This window comes from Coregonus lavaretus, assembly GCF_964263955.1.
Source record: "Coregonus lavaretus genome assembly, chromosome: 6".
In the NCBI taxonomy this organism is placed as follows: Eukaryota; Metazoa; Chordata; class Actinopteri; order Salmoniformes; family Salmonidae; genus Coregonus; species Coregonus lavaretus.
The window spans coordinates 61,673,529-61,691,940 of record NC_139993.1 but is presented as its reverse complement, the minus strand read 5'-3'; the positions used below and the strand labels follow the sequence as shown (position 1 = coordinate 61,691,940).

At 42.5% G+C, this 18,412-nt stretch overlaps 1 protein-coding gene across 1 annotated transcript in view; it reads left to right on the top strand.

Moving 5' to 3' along the window:
• The window catches only part of LOC311131474 (occludin-like), a 28,120-nt gene extending 10,451 nt beyond the window's left edge, over positions 1 to 17,669 (top strand). Inside the window, exons 4-8 of the mRNA XM_084164492.1 lie at positions 5,320 to 5,477; positions 11,150 to 11,362; positions 13,439 to 13,610; positions 14,049 to 14,090; positions 14,200 to 17,669. Of these exons, the coding sequence (XP_084020618.1) occupies positions 5,320 to 5,477; positions 11,150 to 11,362; positions 13,439 to 13,610; positions 14,049 to 14,090; positions 14,200 to 14,301 (687 nt within the window). The 3' untranslated portion in view covers positions 14,302 to 17,669. The remainder of the gene's footprint in view (positions 1 to 5,319; positions 5,478 to 11,149; positions 11,363 to 13,438; positions 13,611 to 14,048; positions 14,091 to 14,199) is intronic.
• The last annotated feature ends 743 nt before the right edge of the window (positions 17,670 to 18,412 follow it).

Below are 18,412 nucleotides of genomic sequence, written 5' to 3'. Positions count from 1 at the left end.
ACAGATCTACCCCTACTTAGAGTTGCTTTCAATGAGAATGACAGATCTATAACTCACATTTCTATGTTAATTCGGTCGCCCAAAAAGTTACATATTTCAGCTTTAAACATTACTTAATAGTTACAGTAAGTATTAACAAATGTAGGGAAGGACTTCCAAATAAAGAATTATCAGCTGTAGTCCCGTGTGGCTCAGTTGGTAGAGCATGGCGCTTGCAATGCCAGGGTTGTGGGTTTGATTCCCACGGGGGACCAGTACGAACAAATATGAAAATGTATGCACTCACTACTGTAAGTCGCTCTGGATAAGAGCGTCTGCTAAATGACTCAACTGTAGATAAAAATAAGGGGTGTGGTTGGTTGCAGCTTATTTACCCTCTACCATGCTCAGCTGTGGGAACATACCAGCTGGCTCTCCCTCCATCTCTGCCCCATGCCTGCTTTCCCTCTCACCTTCCTTCCCTCCCTCTCACCCTCCCTCCCTACCCCAGGTCCTAGGGGCTCAGACATTCCTTCCCTGCTTATTTAGGCAGCTCACGGCCCAGCACCACTCTACTCCATGCAGAGAGGGGCATTGTTGGAATTCCTAGATGACTTGCCTTGTGCTCTTCAAAAGGTGGCCTTCTTCCTGGTTCCTGCAGCTGCGGGGAAGTGCTGCCTGTACCCCACCCAATGATTGTTTCTTTCTAACAGCAGGTCTGCTGTTGTTACAGAGAGCCTGCACTGTGAAGTTAGTAATGCAGTGCACATGTCTTAGGAACGGTAGCCTACTACGTTAGATGATCTCACACACACACACACACACACACACACACTATACATTGCGTTTTTAGCGACAGAGATTAAATAATGTGACAGATTGCCTAGGCCTGCAGTGTGTCCCCATACTGAGGCCTTTATTGTGGAGACGACCTTCACACGAACTTTCCACTCACACAGGAAGGACTTGCTGATATAGATGAAGACTTCCTTGTTTACATCCCAGAGGCCTCTCCCTTTGTATTGAGGGAAAGGAAAGAGGAGTTTGTCTGTTGCAGGTGTACATGAGACTTTTCTTTGTTTCTACAGAACTCAGTCAAATGTAATCTCACACAGTGTCAATATACACCTCATTTTCAGCAATTAGATTACAAAACTGTCTCTGATATCGATCACCAATATTTACATTTCTCAACAGAATGTTTGTGGAAATGGATGGATAGCTGGTAGAGCACGGTGCTTGTAACGCCAAGGTAGTGGGTTCGATCCCCGGGACCACCCATACACAAAAAAAATGTATGCACGCATGACTGTAAGTCGCTTTGGATAAAAGCGTCTGCTAAATGGCATATTATTATTATTATTATTATTATATTATACCCATAGAACCTAAAGGTCAAACAGGGAAATGGTTCCAATCGTTTTTCCATCGTTAATTTTTCCCATAGGTTATTTTTGAAACACTTAAAATAAGGGCTGTGTTTCGTGTAGGCTTACCCTGCTGTGATGCTTTGATAACTGTGTCAATCTCTCTAGGACAAGGTGACTTTTATAAATATATTTGCCTGTATTTACCCCCCAAAAATGTAATGCTAATGTGGCTATCATAAGGAACTACAAATGCCATAACGTTCTGGACAAGACTGCCATATCCAGGCAAAGGTAAGAATCTCTGGATTAACTATCTAATGTTAGCTAAATGTAGCAATTAACATCTATGGGATCGGTGTCCCGTATACGGGACGGTTGAGCTATCTTGCGCTAATGTGATTAGCAAACTTTCTAGGACATAGACATGTCTTATATGGCAGAAAGCTTAAATTCTTGTTAATCGAACTGCACTGTCCAATTTACAGTAGCTATTACAGTGAAACAATACCATGCTATTGTTTGAAGAGAGTGCACAACAACAACAAAAATTAGCACGGCAACTGTTTTGATACATTCACCTCTGAAGGTAAATAATGTACTTACATTAAGTAATCTTGCTCTGATTTGTCATCCTGAGAGTCCCAGATATAAAATGTAGCATAGTTTTGTTTGATAAAATCAATTTTTATATTCAAATTTAGGAACTGGGTTCCACAGTTTGAACCCCTGCTGTCTGTGGCTCCACACCCACCCCGCCCGGCAATCTAGATGTGTGAAAGTTAGTGTATAAGTTAATGATCCATCATGTATGACATTCCTGGGAGTGTGTAAACTTACATTTTGTATTACCATATAATTTTAGTATGTTCTCTATAGTTATGTACTTGAGAAACTTTGCACACACTGCTGCCATCTAGTGGCCAAAATCTAAACTGCAATATTATATTGTGGCATTTCTCTTGCATTTCAAAGATGTAAAACAAATATATGTTTCTTTGTTTGTATTATCTTTTACCAGATCTAATGTGTTATATTCTCCTACATTAATTTCACATTTCCACAAACTTCAAAGTGTTTCCTTTCAAATGGTATCAAGAATATGCATACTTGCTTCAGGTCCTGAGCTACAGGCAGTTAGATTTGGGTATGTCATTTTAGGCGAAAGTTGAAAAAAGGGTCAGATCCTTAAGAGGTTAATAAATAGGCTACATTTCTTTTAAATTGACAATTCTGTGAACTGTCTTGTTTAAATTGACACAATACCTGTTAGCAAAGGTATCAGCTAGAGATGACAAGCAGGAGCTTGCAGGGATTTGTAGTTTTGCATGATGTCTACTTTGATTTTAATTAGCATTTTCGAATCTGAGAGTAAATAGAGCTGAATATATTGATAAAAGTCACCTTGTCCGAGAGAGATTTACACGGTTATCAAAACATCACCCCAGGGTAAACCTACATGAAACACAACCTTTATTTTAAGTGTTTCTAAAATCCCCTAAAATTAATGGTGGAAAAACGATTGGAACCATTTCCCTGTTTGACGTCTAGGTTTTATGGGTATTATGACACCTCCACTGTGGGGCTCTATAGGGTTCCTTTGGGCTTTTTGCATCTACAACAGAGATGTGACATTTCTGGTTGCATTACATGCGTTCTGGCAAGAGTGTAGTAAATCCTATGAATTATCTTAAATTGCTGTAGTTTATGACTTAGGTTGTAGGAGCAGGTTTGAACATTTTCACATATTTATGACCAATGGTTCTCCTCAATTTCTTCCTTTAGTTCTGTTTCCCATTGTTTCCTTATAGGTTCTGAACCATCAGGTAGAGTTTCAATCAACTGTTGATATAATCTGGCAATCAACTTTTTTGGCATAACAGCTTCTTTCAGTATTTCTTTCTATGCTAGATTTCTGAGTTGTAAGAACTTAAAGAAATCGGCCTTGGATAATCCAAATCTTTCTTATAATTAATTGAATGACAGTAGAGATCCATCCTAGTGCACATGTTCAAAATTCATGATGCCACTTTGGAACCAGGACTTAAACGTGTTATGATTAAACACTGGAGGTAAGGTGGGGTTATTCCTAATACGGATGCCTGGCGATATTGGTTCTTCCCACCTCATGAATTTATGTTCCTTTTTTCCAAATACGAATGGAATTGAGAATAATTGAATTGTCTGTTTTTTCTGCTGCAATGCCTTGGACCCGAAGTAGTGAATATATTTTAGATCATACGGTATTACATTTGTGGCTTCAATAGTCCTCCATGCACAAGGATAGTCTGCTATCCATTTATTTAAGTGAAAGCAGTTGTGGATCCCAGTAATACATCTTCATATGAGGTAGTCCAAGACCTCCAGCTTTATAGGGGAAGTGTAAAACAGTCAATTTGACTCTTGAGGTCTTTTACATTCCAAATAAAGTTGGAGAGCAGGCCATTTATTTTATTTAAAAAGATGGAAGGAATTTAAACTGGAATAAATACATCAACCTTGGTAATATAATAATAATAATAATAATAATAATAATAATAATAATAATAATAATAATAATAATAATAATAATAATATGCCATTTAGCAGACGCTTTTATCCAAAGCGACATACAGCATACATTTTTTTTTTTTTTTTTTTTTTTTGTGTATGGGTGGTCCCGGGGATCGACCCCACTACCTTGGCGTTACAAGCGCCATGCTCTACCAGCTGAGCTACGGAGGAATATATTCATTTAGATTATGTTGACCCAACCTAACATAGAAATAGAGAGAGATCTCCATCTCTGAACATCAGATTCAAACCTATCTATTAAAGGAGGGTACTTGATTTGATATGCCTCCTCCAGACTGCATGGTATCAGTACACCCAGGTATTTCATAGGTGTCTTTGCCCATTTCCACTTAAATGTACTTTCTAAGCTGGAGAAGTCATGATTATTTCAGTCTTCTCCCAATTAACTTTGAATCCTGATACAGCACCATATGTGTCCAACAGTAGTACAAGAAATGACAGAGAATGTTCTGGTTCAGATAAATAAAGTAAAATGTAATATGCTTACAATGATGTCACATTTTGATCTCCACCAATCTCTATTCCCCAGATTGAGCCATGAGTTCTAATTATTGATGCTAGGGGTTCTGTTGGCTAATGAAAATAAATAGCTAGACAAAGTACATCCCTGTCTTGCAAGCCCTTTCCTTAGCTAACGTAGATGTTCAAATGGAATCAAGGCCAACTGTCATATCATAAACTTTCCTACTGTTTTATGTCATTGCAGTTACGTCAATGATAAGACTGGAGCTGGACAGAGAGAGCTTCCTGCTAACAGAATAACACTAATGGTCTTTTTTTTTGGGACAGTAACTAAGGGAAATGGGTCTGTGGTGATTGTTGGTAACTTGGCATGGTGTCCCTCTTGAACCTGGTAAATCAAGCACGTAATCCAAATTTCACTCAAGACCCGGTCTGGCCAATTATATGCCTGGCCGACTGCTCAGCCAGACTTAAAAGAGTCATTTTTAAAAGTGCCATTCCTGTATCCTTGGAGAACAATAAATGGGGGCAAAGTCAACACAGATCCCCCTTTTAGCCTCATAGAATCAGGCCTATTAAAGTGAATCACTGTCTAATTCCATGCATGCTCACATAATGCCCTGTAGTAAGAAGGGGCCCAGTCTCTTGTATCCTGATACTATAGGTTGTGGAGAGGAGGGCCTAAAGTTGCTCAAGCCTCAAATATTTCTGAAACAAACTCTTTGAATCAAAGTCTCTGCCTGTCCTCTACATTACTTTCAAGGTCCAAGACTAGTATTTCTTTTTTATTCCAGGTCTTTACCAGAGAGGATGCTGGGTAACGTTATGGTCATACTAGGAAGTTAGCGTGAAAACAGGCTCCTGACCTCTTTGTTTGTGTTTGTCATTGTGCTGCTGACTGAGGTCCCTCTCTGTGCGTGTTTCCTGGCTGCTTTAGGTTAACAATGTGGAGGACGGACAAAGTACAGAGGATGCACCTACCGTGGTGCTGTCAGAGAAGTCCGTCCCCCTCAATGCCTCAGCCAATAGCATCATCTCCTACCCAACCAAGGCTGACAGCAGGGTATACACTGGCGACACTTACAACAACAATGTGTGAGTAAACAGAAAAACAACATCGCCTCAGCCCTGTTCCAAGGCATCTTTTCTTTTCTCTCTTCATCGGTTATATCCTCCCTTTCCTTGAACATACTCAAATAAAATGATTTGTCACATGCGCCGAAATTTCAAACAATCTGTTTTCGCTTTGCTATTATCAGGATTTTTTATTTATTTAATCCATTTTAGAATAAGGCTGTGACGTAACAAAACGTGGAAAAAGTCAAGGGGTCTGAATACTTTCCCAAGGCACTGTATGTACATGAAGGCAGGGTAAAGTGACCAAGCATCAGGATAGACAATAATAATAATAAGAGTAAAATAAAGAACCGAGTAGCAGCAGCATATGTTGAGTGTGTGTATATACAGAGACTTCAGAAAGGATTCATACCCCTTGACTTATTCCACATTGTGTTGTGTTACAGCCTGAATTCATAATGGATTTTTTTACCCATCTACACACAATACCCCATAATGACAAAGTGAAAGAAAACATGTTTTTAGACATTTTAGCAAATGCATTGAAAATGAAATACAGAAATATCTACCGAGCAGTGATGCAGCCAGTCAAGATGCTCTCAATGGTGCAGATGTAGAACTTTTCGAGGGCCCATGCCAAATCTTTTCAGCCTCCTGAAGGGGAAGAGGCGCTGCCGTGCCCTCTTCACGACTGTGCGTGTGTGTGTGGACCATGTTAAGTCTTCAGTGATGTGGACGCCAAGGAACTTGAAGCTCTCAACCCGCTCCACTACAGCCCTGTGGATGGGGGCGTGCTCGCCCCTACTTCTCCTATAGTCCACGATCAGCTCCTTGGTCTTACTGACGTTGATGGAGAGGCTGTTGTCCTGGCACCACACTGCTAAGTCTCTGACCACCTCCATGTAGGCTGTCTCATGGCCGTCGGTGATCAGACCTACCATCATCGTGTAATCAGCAAACTTGATGTTAGTCTTGGAGTCATGCATGTCCATGCAGTCGTGGGTGAACAGGGAGTACAGGAGGGGACTAAGCACACACCCCTGTGGGTCCCCGTGTTGAGGGTCAGCGTGGCGGAGGTGTTGTTGCCTGCACTCACCACCTGGGGCCGGGCCGTCAGGAAGTCCAGGATCAAGTTGCAGAGGGAGGTGTTCAGTCCCAGGGTCCCTAGGTTGGTGATGACCTTGGAGGGGACTACGGTGTTGAACACTGAGCTGTAGTCAATGAACAGCATTCTCACATAGTTATATCCCCTCTTGTACAGGTGGGAGAGGGCAGTATGAAGTGCAATTAAGATTGCGCCATCTGTGGATCTGTTGGGACGGTGTGCGAATTGGAGTGGGTCCAAGGGTGTCTGGGATGATGGTGTTGATGTGTGTCATGACCAGTCTTTCAAAGGCTGGTCATGACACAGATATGAGTTGTGAGTGCTACACGGCGATAGTCATTTAGGCAGGCTACCTTGTAATTTTTGGGAACAGGGACAATGGTGGTCAGCTTGAAACATGTTGGGATTAAAGACTGGGACAAGGAGAGATTGAAAATGTCTGTGAAGACACTTGCCAGCAGGTCTGTGCATGCTTTGAGAATACGCCCTGGTATTCTGTCTTTCTGCGAGTGTTAACTTGTTTTAAAATTTACTCATATCGCGGAATAGCGAGATCACACAGTAATCTGGAACAACTGGGGCTTTCACGCAAGACTCTGTTGTATTCTTCAAAGTGAGCATAAAAGGCATTTCGCTTGGGAGGTCTGCATCATTAGGCATCTCACTGATGGGTTTCCCTTTGTAATCGGTTATCGTCTGCAAGCCCTGCCACATACGACGAGTGTCGGAGCCGGAGTAATGTAATGTAATGTTGTTTTGCATGTTTGAGGTTGTAGCGGGCTTTCTTGCATACGTCCATGTCTGTGTCCCGTTCCTTGAAAGCGGTAGCTTTAGCCTAGCACGGATATTGCCTGTAATCCATGGTTTTTGGTTTGGATACGTTCGCATAGTCACTGTGGGGACGACGTCGTCTATCCACTTGATGAATCCCGTGACTAATGTGGTAAACTTCAAAATGCTATCAGATGAATCCCGGAACATATCCCAGTCTGTACTAGCGAAACAGTCTTGTAGCCTCGCGTCAGCTCCATTGGACCTCTTCCGTATTTAGAGCATCACTGATACTTCCTGTTGTAGCTTTTGTTTGTAAACAGAAAGTAGGAGAATAGAGTCATGGGAGGACGAGGGAGGGCATTTCTCTGGGTAGAATACAAGTGGTCTAGAGTTTTAGCACCTCTGGTTGCGCAAGATATGTGTTGGTAGAAGTGAGGTAGAACGTTTTTAAGTCTCCATTTGTTAAAGTATCCTCCTACCAGAAGTACTGCCTCTGGGTAATCGGTTTCTTGTTTGTTTATGGTCCCATACAGTTCCTTGATTACCTAAATGTTTGCTTGTGGAGGGATGTAGACAGCCATGATAATTACGGATTAGAACTCTCTTGGTAGCTATAAGGGTCTGCAGCTTACCATGATCTATTCTATATCAGGTGAGCTAAAGCTCCAGATTTCCTTCACACTGGAAGCAGCGCACCAGTTGTTGTTTATAAAGAGGCACACCCTTCCCCCTTTGGACTTGCTCGAGGCCATCTTCATCCGATCGTGCCGCTGCATGGAGAAACCACTGAGTTCTACGTATATAGAGTCATACAGCCACGTTTCTGCAAGGCACATAATATTGCTGCTTTTTGAAGTCTCTCTGATAGGAGACTCTCGAGTGAAGCTCATCCATCTTATTCTCGTGTGACTGGACATTTGCCAATAGAACGGAAGGGAGTGCCGGTCAATTTTCTCTTTGTCCTAGTCTCGCCAGGATGCCGGCCCGTCTGCTGCGTCTACGCCATGAAACAAAGGTCCAGGATGAACTTTCTGTACAAGAAAAGTAAAGATAAACACGAAAAAGTCACTAAAGTCGGTTTGGAACTCGTAGGATGTCGCCCTTCTCCGTCGGCGCCATCTTTCTGTATTCTTTCTTAGAGAATTTAAAACTAAATATTGCGCAACTATATACAAATAAGAGAATGTACTGTACTTCAGCTTGTAGGCTGTGTGTAACTGAAAGTAAAATGAGGTCGGTTTGAATGGGTTTACAGTAACCTGCACCATTCCTTCCTCCCTTCGTAATCACTGATCTCACGCAATAGGGATGGGTGTGAGACAGGAAGTAGCTTTCACCTATCCGCCAGTGATGTCAGATCATTGATAACTTCCAGGAAGGACAGAAGGAAGGATGCATGTTAAATGTTTAGGTACAGACGCCCTTCTCTGTGAGAGTTACACATGCCAAGTCAAGTGTTTGGTTACGTGCCAGGTCACGTGCCAGGTCAAGTGCTCTTATTTGGTCTTATTTGCGAAGGGGTTGCACAAGACTTGGTGCTGTGCAGTAAACAATGCTAGCAACCGCCCTCGGAAGTATCATGGAAAGTCAACACACACATCTATAAACTGCTTATTAAGAGTTGAGGCTTATAAATAGTTAAAACAGTTATTGGCACAATAATAATAATGGATGCATGCTTATAAATCGTTATAAACCAATCAATTAGACTGTATAAGAAACGTTTTAGCTCTCACCATATATCATTGCAACCCTTATTGATGCTTTGTATGTAATGCTGATAAAACTCATAAAACAGAGGAATGCTAGCCTCAAGACTTCCCTGACCTCGTTGACATAATCTGCTAGTTTGTCATAGGGTGCTCTGCTGTAATATCATAGCTACTTCCATTGAGCCCCTGAGATGAAACCTTAAATCCCTGCTAACTCAACAGTGAACTTGTGTTCTCCTCCTTTAATTAAGGAAATCCGGAGTCTGTCTCTTCCATTTGTCCAGTGGTTTCAGTGACATGTGATCAGTTATATTCATGTACACTACCAGTCAAAAGGACACATCTACTCATTCAAGGGTTATTCTTTATTTTTTACATTGTAGAATAATAGTGAAGACATCAAAACTATGAAATAACACATGGAATCATGTAGTAACCAAAAAAGTGTTAAACAAAATCAAAATATATTTTATATTTGAGATTCTTCAAATAGCCACCCTTTGCCTTGATGACAGCTTTGCACACTCTTGGCATTCTCTCAACCAGCTTAATGAGGTAGTCATCTGGAATGCATTTCAATTAACAGGTGTGCCTCCTTAAAAGTTAATTTGTGGAATTTCTTTCCTTCTTAATACGTTTTAGCCTATCAGTTGTGTTGTGACAAGGTAGGGGGGGTATACAGAAGATAGCCCTATTTGGTAAAAGTCCATATTATGGCAAGAACCGTTCAAATAAGCAAAGAGAAACAACAGTCCATCATTACTTTAAGACATGAAGGTCAGGCAATCCGGAAAATGTCAAGAACTTTGAAAGGTTCTTCAAGTGCAGACACAAAGACCATCAAGCTGAGGACCGCCACAGGAATGGAAGACCCAGAGTTACCTCTGCTGCAGAGGATAAGTTCATTAGAGTTACCAGCCTCAGAAGTTGCAGCCCAAATAAATGCTTCACAGAGTTCAAGTAACAGAGACATCTCAACATCAACTGTTCAGAGGAGACTGTGTGAATCAGGCCTTCATGGTCGAATTGCTGCAAAGAAGCCACTACTAAAGGACACCAATAATAAGAAGAGACTTGCTTGGGCCAAGAAACACGGTGGAAATTTGTCCTTTGGTCTGGAGTCCAAATTGGAGATTTTTGGTTCCAACCGCCGTGGCTTTGTGAGACACGGTGTGGGTGAACGGATGATCTCCGCATGTGTATTTCCCACCGTAAAGCATGGAGGAGGTGGTGTGGGGGTGCTTTGCTGGTGACACTGTCTGTGATTTATTTAGAATTGAAGGCACACTTAACCAGCATGGCTACCACAGCATTCTGCAGCGATACGCCATCCCATCTGGTTTGGGCTTAGTGGGACTATCATTTGTTTTTCAACAGGACAATGACCCAACACACCTCCAGGCTGTGTAAGGGCTATTTTACCAAGAAGGAGAGTGATGGAGTGCTGCATCAGATGACCTGGCCTCCACAATCCCCCGACCTCAACCCAATTGAGATGGTTTGGGATGAGTCGGACCACAGAGTGAAGGAAAAGCAGCCAACAAGTGCTCAGCATATGTGGGAACTCCTTCAAGACTGTTGGAAAAGCATTCCAGATGAAGCTGGTTGAGAGAATGCCAAGAGTGTGCAAAGTTGTCATCAAGTCAAAGGGTGGCTATTTGAAGAATCTCAAATATAAAATATATTTTGATTTGTTTAACACATTTTTGGTTACTACACGATTCCATAGTTTTGATGTCTTCACTATTATTCGACAATGTAGAAAATAGTAAAAATAAAGGAAAATCCTTGAATGAGTAGGTGTGTCCAAACTTCTGACTGGTAGTGTACATCATTGTTGTTTTTCCCTAGAAGTAGATCAGAAACCATTGGAAGGTCATGGCTGACGTGTTCTTGGTTGTGTGTGACTAGAAACTAAGGTCATAGAAACTAAGGTCAAAACAAAGGTAATTTTTGGTACATAAATCAGAGGTATTCAGGCATTCAGAGTGTTTTTGGTAGATAGAGCAGAGGTATTCAGGTATTCAGAGTGTCTACCATGTTATATTTACATGACATTACTTGTTGAGTTTATATTGAATGTTATTGTTGTGCCTCAGGTATTCGGAGCATCTGGCTAGCCGTCCCTCGGACCAGCCCTCCCAGGGGGCCAGTTCCAGCCCCTCTGAGGAGGCAGGGGGGGTCAGGAAGCCCTCGGCCAAAAGGGGCAAGAGGAGCCGGCGCAACCCTGAGCTGGACGAATCACAGTACGAAACAGAGTACACCACGGGAGGTGAGACTGGCAACGAACTGGACCCAGAGGAGTGGGAGAGGTGAGACACACGCAGGGAGGCAGGCAAGGCGCACACACTCACATGCATGGACGTTCACACACACGCACACGCACACGCACAAATGTATCTACGCATGACTGTATGTCACTTTAGATAAAAGCGTCTGCTAAATGGCATATATTATATAGTATTATAAACTGGGTGGCTCGAGTCCTGAATGCTGATTGGCTGACAGCCATGGTATATGAAAACATTTATTTTTACTGCTTCTAATTACATTAGTAACCAATAGCAATAAGGCACCTTGGGGGTTTGTGATGTATGGCCAATATACCACGGCTAAGGGCTGTATCCAGGCTCCGTGTACTTTCCACAGAGGGTTCTACATGGAACCCAAAAGGGTTCTACCAGAAACCAAAAAGCGTTCTACCTGGAACCAAAAAGTGTTCTCCTATGGGGCCAGCTGAAGAACCCCTTTTGGAAGCCTTTTTTCTAACAGTGTAGCAGTCTGAGCTGGTCTTGTTCGGTCCAGTAGAGTAACTAATCTCTACTGGCATGCCATTCCACATGAGGTTGTAATTGGAAATAATGAGAGAATTGGGCCAAAGGTTTAAGGTGTGGGGGTCAGTGGTGGGTAGGTAGTTAGTGAGAGAGCAGCTGTATTTGGCTGCATCCACCTCCACTCTACCTTTCCTCTCCATGAGACTGAGAGGGCCCTGGTGAGAGAATTGGGATCTGAAAACCATTGTTTGACTGGTGTAAAACAGAAGGCATGAAGCCCTGGCCTGCTGTGCTGTGTATTACAGGAGCACTCAGTTCCCGTAATGGTCGAGAAGTGGCCAAAAAGGAAGCGGAGCTTCTCAGTGAAATATGCTGAGTGTACAGCAAGACAGAAGATGATCCTAATACTGTTGATCATAGTACAATCGAGTTGTATTGATCAAATACACTACACGACGTAAAGTATGTGGACACCTGCTCGTCGAACATCTGATTCCAAAATCATTGGCATTAATATGGAGTTGGTCCCCCCTTTGCTGCTATAACAGCCTCCACTCTTCTGGGAAGGCTTTCCACTAGATGTTGGAACATTGCTGCGGGGACTTACTTCCATTCAGCCACAAGAGCATTAGTGAGGTTGGACACTGATGTTGGGCGATTAGGCCTGGCTCGCAGTCTGCGTTCCAATTCATCCCAAAGGTGTTTGATGGGGTTGAGGTCAGGGCTCTGTGCAGGCCAATCAAGTTCTTCCACACCGATCTCGAAAAAACAATTTCTGTATGGACCTCGCTTTGTGCACTGGGCATTGTCATGCTGAAACAGGAAAGGGCCTTCCCCAAACTGTTGCCACAAAGTTGGAAGCACAGAATCATCTAGAATGTCAATGTATGCTGTAGCGTTAAAATGTCCCTTCACTGGAAATAAAGGGCCTAGCCTGAACCATGAAAAACAGCCCCAGACCATTATTCCTCCTCCACCAAACTTTACAGTTGGCACTATGTATTGGGGCAGGTAGCGTTCTCCTGGCATCCGCCAAACCCAGATTTGTCTATCGGACTGCCAGATGGTGAAGGGTGATTCATCACTCCAGAGAATGCGTTTCCACTGCTCTAGAGTCCAATGGCGTCGAGCTTTACACCACTCCAGCCAACGCTTGGCATTGTAGTGAATGTTGCAACTGAGGACAGATGAATTTTACACGCTATACGCTTCAGCACTCGGCGGTCCCGTTCCATGAGCTTGTGTGGCCTACCACTTCGCAGCGGAGCCGTTGTTGCTCCTAGATGTTTCCACTTCACAATAACAGCACTTACAGTTGACCGGTGCAGCTCTAGCAGGGCAGAAATTTGACAAACTGACTTGTTGGAAAGGTGGCATCCTATGACGGTGCCCCTTTGAAAGTCACTGAGCTCTTCAGGAAGGCCATTCTACTGTCAATGTTTAACTATGGAGATTGCATGGCGGTGTGCTCAATTTTATACACCTGTCAGCAATGGGTGTGGCTGAAATAGCCGAATCCACTAATTTGAAGGGGTGTCCACATACTTTTGTATATATAGTGTATGTGTTAACAATGTCTAACAATATTCTCTTACCTCGTCTCTCTCCCCTCAGCGTCTACCCAGAGATAATGTCAGACGGCCAGCGTCAGGAGTACAAGAGGGAGTTTGATGCCGACCTGAGGGAGTACAAACACCTGTGTGCTGAGATGGACGACATCAGTGACCAGATGAACAAACTCAGCAGGCAGCTGGACACACTGGACGAGACCTCCGCCCAGTACCAGGTGAGACACCAGAGGGAGACCAGTGGAGGCTTGTGTCAATGTAGTATTTTTTAAATATATATCTTTAAGTATTGTTATTATTTTTGAGAGTACAGCGGGAAATGTGGAGAGGGAAATGGGGAGACCTAGTCAGTTGTACAACTGAATGCATTCAACTGAAATGTGTCTTCCGGATTTAACCCAACCCCTCTGAATCAGAGAGGTGCGGAGGGCTGCCTTAATCCACATCATCGGCGCCCGATGGAGACAGATAGTAGGGTCATAGACAGAGGGTGGCCGAGACGGGGCATATGTGGTCCGGATGGTGGAGGCTGGTGTAAATTTAAATGGGAGGACAGGCTCAATACTATGAGCTGTCCTTCCTTCGCCAGCCTCCACTGAGATCCACACGCAGAACCAGGGAGAAATACTTCTTACTTGCCATATTCTTAACTTCAGGTTGTGGCAGAGGAATATAATCGACTGAAAGACGTTAAGAGGGTGAGCAGACCTTTCTAGCAAATCACATACATTGTAATGATTGAACCTTTATCACCCCATAATAGAGACGATGAAACAATGTATGTGTTTTCTCTCTTTTCCTCTCCAGACACCAGACTATCAGGCTAAGAAGCTGGAGTGTCGCAGGCTGAGACACAAACTGTTCCATATCAAACGTGTGGTCAAGGCCTACGACAAGAGCCTTTCTTAAAGGCACGCTCTCCCTCCAACCCAATCCAACCCCCTCCTCTGTTGTCATGACAACACAACACTCCTGGACTAAGACTATGCAGAACACTGAGATTATGTAGAACGTTGAAAACCAAAGCTGCCTTCTTGGCACTCACATGCACACACACACTGTGAACACACACACATCCACATCCCTGCATGCACACATGCTCATACACACACATTCATCCATCAATAAAAAGGACGAATAACAGATCCACACACACACCCGCACACCCACAAAAACACTCACACACATGCACACACACACACCCACACACACATCCACACACCCACATACGCACACACACACAGAGACAGACAGACAGAGACACATACACAGACCCACAAACACACTCACACACACACACACACACACACACACAATGAACATTAATGGCTTGGACATGTGATTCCTTCTGCCTCTACTCATTTCAGACCAGTTCTTATTCTCTATGTGGATTGCTTCATAGACAGTATCGTACACTGTGGAGTTGAAAGACTATATTCATAACACTTCACACGTAATACATAAACCACCAGCACTGCCGTGTTCCTAACTGTGCCTAGTAAGTAGCATTGTGGTACATGCTTGCCTTGAAACACTGCAGCCTATTTGACTGGATGGGTGTGGTTATAAAAGGTTACTTCAATGTCGTTTGACCTGAGGTGGTCTGTGATAAAGGTATCGGGCCTTTGCTGGTTCCTGTTTGCTTTAGATAGGGGATAACGTGCATTGTTTTGTCTCCACAGATAAGGCAGTATCACTGAGCGTAGAAAAGGGCGAGTCGGACTGCTGAGTATGCACCAAACATACTAGAACAAAACCGTGCCGTGTGCTTCAAGCACTCCACAAAAGAAAGCTAAAATACCTGCTGTTTTCTCTTACAAATGGCTGAATTCTACCTTATATTAAGACAGTTGGAGGACCTGCAGTATGTGAACACTCTCTCAGGTGCGTTCGTAAATTCGCTCTGGCTATCTACTCCGATTTCAGAGCACTCTCTTCTGAGTGTGCCAGAGCACAGAATAATGAATTATGAACGCTCAACACCCGTTGGATATGACCGGTGTCAGTAAACGTAGGCAAAAAAAGCGTAATTAAATTGTTGCCAGCAGCGCAGTTACAGTCACCAACGCTCTGGATAACATGAAAACAGCCTAACCAGCTCTGCTAGGGTGAGTAAAATGGTCAGAGTGAGGTTGTTCTCTCAATTGTGTCTGGAAGTAGCTAGCCAACGTTAGCCAGTTAGCTTGGGTGCTTGACTGCTGTTGTGAGGTCAGAACACTCGGATCAACCCTACTCCTCGGCCAGAGCGTCCGGTGTGCTCCCTGAACGCTCCGAGAGCGAAACACTCTGAATTTAGGAACGGACAATCTGACAATGCCCCACTCTGAGCATACTCTGGCACTCCAGATTGAATTTACGAACACACCCTCTGTTGTGTATTGCCTTGACAACCTGACTGTTATGTTTGAGACAAGTAGGGTTCTGAATGCAACATTGTCAGTGAAATTAGTATTGTATTGAACTGTGTCTGCAGTTAGTTTCCAAGCAGTCAGACCACTGTATTATAACAAATCACCATCTAGACTTCTTCTAAATCTATTGTCAATTGTGATTAACTGTATATTTTGTATATATTTCGGAGTTAAACAAGATTTAAATGGTGAAGTATTTTCTAATAACACAGGATCAAGAGGAATAAAACGCTTTATATTTGTGATATGCATTCTTCATGTTAAGGAGCCGTCTCTCTGAATTTATGCCATGGTGACGTGCTAGTCGGAACTAGGAAAAGCTGACATTTCCGACTTGCTAACTGGTTGAACGTGGCACGTGAATAACTACAACCAGTTAGCAAGTCGGACATTTGTGAGTTTCCTAGTTCCAATTAGTATGTGAACATTGTATAGTGACACTTTGGTCATTTTGTACTTACTGAAGAGACAAATTAACTGTTGTCCAGGGTGTTTTCTCAGTGGTCATTCACAATGCACTGATGCTATGCACATATAAACAATGACAGGGGCAGTATTTTATGAACAATATTTGTCTCATCATGTGCTCTTTAAACACTATGGGAAGCATGCATCAATGTGGTAAATATGTCAATAAGCTCAACTTGGTTTAGATTTGATTTCTCTGCCATGATATAATGATTACCTGTTGATTGTTATGTGTTGTCACTGCTCTGCTACACTCCCTCTGCAAGGTAATGCTTCTCAATGTCAGTTAGAAAATGATTTACAGCTATTTGGATTATTTGTTATTAATTTGTATTTTCTATGAAGAACGGATTGTTTTCTCCCCCCCCCCCCCCCCCTTTATGAGTCCTTTATGTTGATATGAATGTATTTCCTTTCATGTTACTGTAAAATCTATATTCTTTGTTTTATAACCAAACACTTGTAAAAAGGCATAATTTCTAAAACGTATTGATTACCATGAAAAAAATAAACGTATGTAATTCTTTAAAAACGGTAATGTAACAAATACAGTATCCAGGATAGTTACCAGCCTGCAAGTAAAAGGGGAAAAATGTAGGCCTAGCTCCGGTAATATATCATAACTTTTGAAGGTTTTCTGCATTGTAAAGTCTGCCTAATCAGACTTGGCCGTGCTTATGGTTCTCACAGGTGAGGTGCAATTAAGCGGTCGCTACCTCGTTCTTCAGTGAATCCAGAAACTCTTGGAGGATAGAGGGGGAGAATCTCAATTGGTTTTGCTCGACTCCTTGCAACCTCTTCTCCGTCCTCGCCTGCTTTTGAAAGAGACTTTCATATTTTTCTAATGGCCTCCGATTGATCAGACTTTCAGAACTCATTTATCAATCACATCATGTTTAAGAGCCTCCTTACTTTTTCACCTGTAAACCCCTGGTGAAGAGTGAAGACAAAGGCCCAAAATGCATTGGTTTTATCAACTGTTATCAACTTCCACTGTCCTCCAAGAGTTGCTGAATTTCTCCTTCACTCTCACAGGTGAGGTGAAATGATACAATGTATCGACTTTGCTAGTCGATGATTGCTGCTCAAATAATTAAACAATTATAACAACAGCCGGAGAAAACCAGACATGAAACAATAACAACGTTAACAACTCTCTTTAGTAGGAATACAGGTACCCTACAACAGTGGTTCCCAACCAGGGGTACAAGGACCCCTGGGGGTACTTGGCCTATCGCAGGAGGTATTTGAGAAGACTCATGAGACCACAGGCCTACTGGTAAAATGCAAGAGGGGGTACTTCAGGGTTACTCCGGGAAGAGCAAAATTAAGTTGGTGGCACAGTAACCGAAAAAGGTTTAGAACTACTGCCCTACAGCAATGTAGTTCTTGATAAAGCTCAACAGTGTAGGACTACCTCATGTTTGCCCAATAAAGAGTGCTGTGCTGTGCCTGTTTCTAGACAACTTTGCAGTTTTTTTCTTTTTGAGGTGTTATTTTATCAGCTATAGTCTAATCAAGCCAGTTCTCAAGCCTTCTCAGGACTTTGGGACATATAATATTCTACATTTCCATAGATATAACATGCTTACATGCTTTAAAAGCCTTATCTAGTATTTTCAAACATTTTAGGTGTTATTCCCAAATGTCGCTCATGTCTGACAGTTTGCAACAGTCCCATGCTCATGCCCCATACATCATAAAGTAATCTGTTACTGCCCTCTGTTGGTGGTCTGAAATCCTGTTAATAGATGTTTGCAAACATTGTCGCACAAGTTGGTGGCAGAACAAGGGGAGTGCTTATAGAATGCCAGCAAAAAAAGCCTCTATTTACATGTTGCTAATGAGTGCATTTCACACTACTTTTGGAATATAATTTGATTTTAAGGCTCGTATGAATGTCCTGCTTAATAATGTTTGTGTCATCACAAATCAACTGCATTATACATAAATACTTCAACTTCAACCAGTAAAATGGCTCTTTGGCTAGCTTTGGCTACAGCCTATATCAATGGTCGTTAGCATTCTAGCTAACAACAGCTGCATCCAAAATAGTTATTTTGCAAAGATCACAGCCAAATACGTTCTTAGCAACTGTTCAAGCAAGAATCAAAACATCATTGTAAGTGTATGAGAACCCC